The following is a 3,299-nucleotide window of genomic DNA, read 5'->3' as shown; positions in this document are numbered from 1 at the left end:
CATTGGTTGTGTTGTGTATACTGCTAAAAATATTTTAAATGTCTAGATGAGTATTTGTCCGGAGAGTTTTAGTCAGTTTTAAAAGTATTAATTTGAAGTCATGAACAATTTATAAAGGTTATTTAGGGTAACGTTTAATTCCAGATATTGTGTAGATTTGTTCCTGGTGAAAAGTTCAAACCATTTGCTACAAATGTTATCAAACTTAAGCTCTCTGCTATATAGAGGAGGCCAGTATTTGCAGACCTGCACGTAGCATCCTGGCCCATTTTGGGATCTGAAGGACAAGAGAAGCCAAAAACGACTGGCTGGGAATGTGGGCAGACATCAGCAAATGGGTTTTAATGCTGGAAATACCATCATATTTCGTTGATTTCTAGTTTTCCTTTAATGCAGTGGCCCAAGACCTACCTCAAGCAGAAGTGAAGTCCACTCCAATAAATGCATTTTCCACATCATTGTGATTGTGAACATAAAATGTTAATGGTCTTCAAATATTATGAAGATCAAGTGCAAAGGATGATCCATAATACAGACGTCTAACAAACACCCCATTGAGCTAATTGTAATGGAACTAATTATAAAGCTGTCCACACACAAATCAATACATGTGTGTGATGATTGATTACCTGACTAAGTTGTTGTGGAACATTTAACCTTTGACCTGGTGGTGTGAGCATACATTTGAACAAAAGTTTTGATTAGTTATTTGAAAATATATATATTTTTTCAAATAGGAGAGATACTTAAGCCTTCCAGGGTTTTCACAGGCAAGGGGCTTTAAGAGCTGCATGCTGCTAGACAGCTGAGGTTCCCAGTCTCCTGGTGTGAGATCGCTGTCAGCACAGCTAGTTGAACCTGACCATCCATGTATTGCCCTGTCGTTTCATTTACATCCCTTCTAATTTGTAGTACACAGATGCAATCACTCATTTTCTCTTTATCTGGACTGCATGCAATGCGCCACCGTACATTTGTGTATTGTACGTGGTCGAAAAAGGGAACTACCATGTATGTTAACAATTTAGTATACGCATATCAAATTCTTACCGCCACGCCAGGCCAGTCGGTGGCGCTATAATGCAGCTTATCCGTTGCTGGCTGCACCTGAGAAAAAGTTCGACGGGCCGGTGAAGTATTTGTTTGTTTATTCGACACTGCCTATCTATCGAATTGTTTTGTCTGAAAGGGTGAGTTACATTCGCTTTCAGGGTGTCTGAACTCTTCCTCGTTTAACCTCTGCATTGCTCATCTATTTACAATTTGATTTACTTGAATGCAAGAATGGACGTTTACGGTTGCGACACAGTATAGTATACAGTTCTAAGTCGTGAGCCTCTGTTCTAGTGTCTCAAAGGTCCCGTATTTGCGCGAAATGGAAACATCGCTATCAAGCGGTCCATCTAAGCCGTCGCCAATGTTAAAAGAACATCTGTGTTTCTTTTCTGTTTCAGTAGCTGAGTTTGGTGACATCTGTGTGGACGAGTCAGCGTTTTTCGATGGCAATACCCGAGGATGTTTCTGGAGTACACAATGCCTGGGTCTTCTTGTCCTTTCTGGGACAGGCCGACTGTACAAACCTTGAACTCCATAAGGAACTCGAATCACTGGGCAGGAATATGAAGGACCAAACCTCCTCTAATTCACGCTTCAAACCTGATTACGGAGAACTTGAAACCGATGGACACAATCAGAGCAACATCAGAGCTTTACTGGGAGACCTTCAGCCTCAGGTGGAACTACAAGGACCGGGTGCGTTTTCCCGCCGTCTGTCTTAAGAAGGAAGTAAACAGAACACGTTATGGGCATACTTTAAGAACTTGGATCTAAAACATAGTACTATAATGTATGTTTCGGTTTCTAGGCTATTCTTCACAAGTTTATAAGAATGCTACCAGCATAGTTATCCGATCACTAAAGGTCAGCTTGTTAAATCGAATGACTCGTATCGTATGTAATGGCTAGAGGTATGTCCTCAAACAAAAATTAGTCCAAGTAGGCCTAGGCTGGGGGCCGGGAGGGCGGAGTGGAAGGCATCAAATTTCTAAATGTTATTTATTTATATTTTTTATTTTTTAAAATTGCAGTGACAACAGGTGTGGTCAGTAAGTACGGTCCAGGATCACAATCAATAATGTTGTGCATCACCAGATACCCCGTAAACAACCAGCGACCTGTATCTCTCCCGAGTGATCCTCAGGCCTAAAAAAAAAAAAAAGTTTGGTTCCTGTTGGTTGTCAGTTGAGGTCATGGGTAGGTAGGGAATTTTTTTTATTTTTTTTATTTTTTTTTTCCAGCGGCAGCGAATGATAGGTTGTTTTCATTTAAAAACGAGAAAATTCCCTCATCCTTGTACAGAATGAAGAGGTGCTGTACAAAAACGTAATTATAGTTTGCATAACGTAAATATGTTTGGTTCCGGAAACCGGAACCAAACAATTTTTTTTTTTTAGGCCTCATGACCCATGTGTTTATCTACAGCCAATCCAATCAATGCAGAGGACCTGCGGGACGTTATTGCAGCCCTAAAGGAGATCGCCGATCAAATTGAGCAAAGTGTTATGACACGGGCCATCGACAGTCTTGCCAAGAAACTGTCTAACTCTGCAGAATACGTGAGTTGGGAATATAGTGATAGGTGACTGGCAGCGCATGGGTATTTGTTTAGTGTGTATCTATACATTATTTGGACAGTAGCATTCTGACTCTTGCATTCACCTCGATATATTAGCTGTTACATCACAATTGATGAACAATGAAATGATGTGGGTGAGGCATGAGTTTGTGTTACTATTATTAATCTCATCATTGGACTAGGGCCTCCCTGACCGGTCTGTTTTTCCTTTACCCATCAGGTGTGGAAAAATCATCTTACCCTGGAGGTTGAATGGGTTGTGAAGAATAGCCAGGGGTTGGACCTTCCCCAGGAAAGGCTGATGATGGCCCTGGCCCTCACCCTAGTGAAGGGTGTGTGTGAGAGGACACCAACACTTCTGAGACGCCTCTTTGCAACCACACTGGAGTACCTTCACTAGAACCTTAGGCCCAGGCTTTTGGGACGGAGCCTCTTACTTGAAATGGTGTTCAACCTATCAACTCAGGGATCGCTTGCTGTGATTTCAGAATGTTTTCGAGTGATCTCAGATTTTTACTTTGTTATATTTTTATATGTTCTGTGATCCTTAACCTTTGGGACAGATGTGCCCTCTTTCTTGATACTGATGTATGCAAAATATGTCTGTAAAAAATAAATAAACCTCATGTTTAAGAATAAGGATGTTTTTCTTTTTTGATCAAAT

General features: G+C 40.9%; 1 protein-coding gene across 4 annotated transcripts; it reads left to right on the top strand.

The window, feature by feature from the left end:
* Positions 1 to 1,065: 1,065 nt before the first annotated feature.
* On the top strand, positions 1,066 to 3,274 carry bida (BH3 interacting domain death agonist). 4 transcript variants are annotated; one of them, XM_030365810.1, is made up of 5 exons: positions 1,066 to 1,190; positions 1,455 to 1,752; positions 2,088 to 2,105; positions 2,482 to 2,615; positions 2,856 to 3,274. In XM_030365810.1, the coding sequence occupies exons 2-5, from the start codon at positions 1,500 to 1,502 to the stop codon at positions 3,033 to 3,035; spliced, it is 585 nt and encodes a 194-aa protein (XP_030221670.1). In that variant the 5' UTR covers positions 1,066 to 1,190; positions 1,455 to 1,499; the 3' UTR covers positions 3,036 to 3,274. The 4 variants fall into 4 exon arrangements, with proteins under 4 accessions (XP_030221670.1, XP_030221672.1, XP_030221671.1 ...); XM_030365811.1 differs by having other exon boundaries at positions 1,076 to 1,190; positions 1,458 to 1,752; XM_030365812.1 differs by lacking the exon at positions 2,088 to 2,105 and having other exon boundaries at positions 1,067 to 1,190.
* Positions 3,275 to 3,299: the final 25 nt, after the last annotated feature.

Source organism: Gadus morhua, chromosome 9 (genome assembly GCF_902167405.1).
Source record: "Gadus morhua chromosome 9, gadMor3.0, whole genome shotgun sequence".
In the NCBI taxonomy this organism is placed as follows: domain Eukaryota; kingdom Metazoa; phylum Chordata; class Actinopteri; order Gadiformes; family Gadidae; genus Gadus; species Gadus morhua.
Note: the sequence above shows the minus strand (reverse complement) of the source record. Positions and strands in the feature narration are given on the sequence as shown.

What these genes read in the sequence shown, in the direction of transcription:
- bida (XM_030365810.1), top strand. Translation starts at nt 1,500, where the DNA reads ATGGCAATACCCGAGGATGTTTCTGGAGTACACAATGCCTGGGTCTTC. An exon ending in TGTCTAACTCTGCAGAATAC is followed by an intron (nt 2,616 to 2,855) that starts GTGAGTTGGGAA and finishes TTTACCCATCAG; the next exon opens with GTGTGGAAAAATCATCTTAC.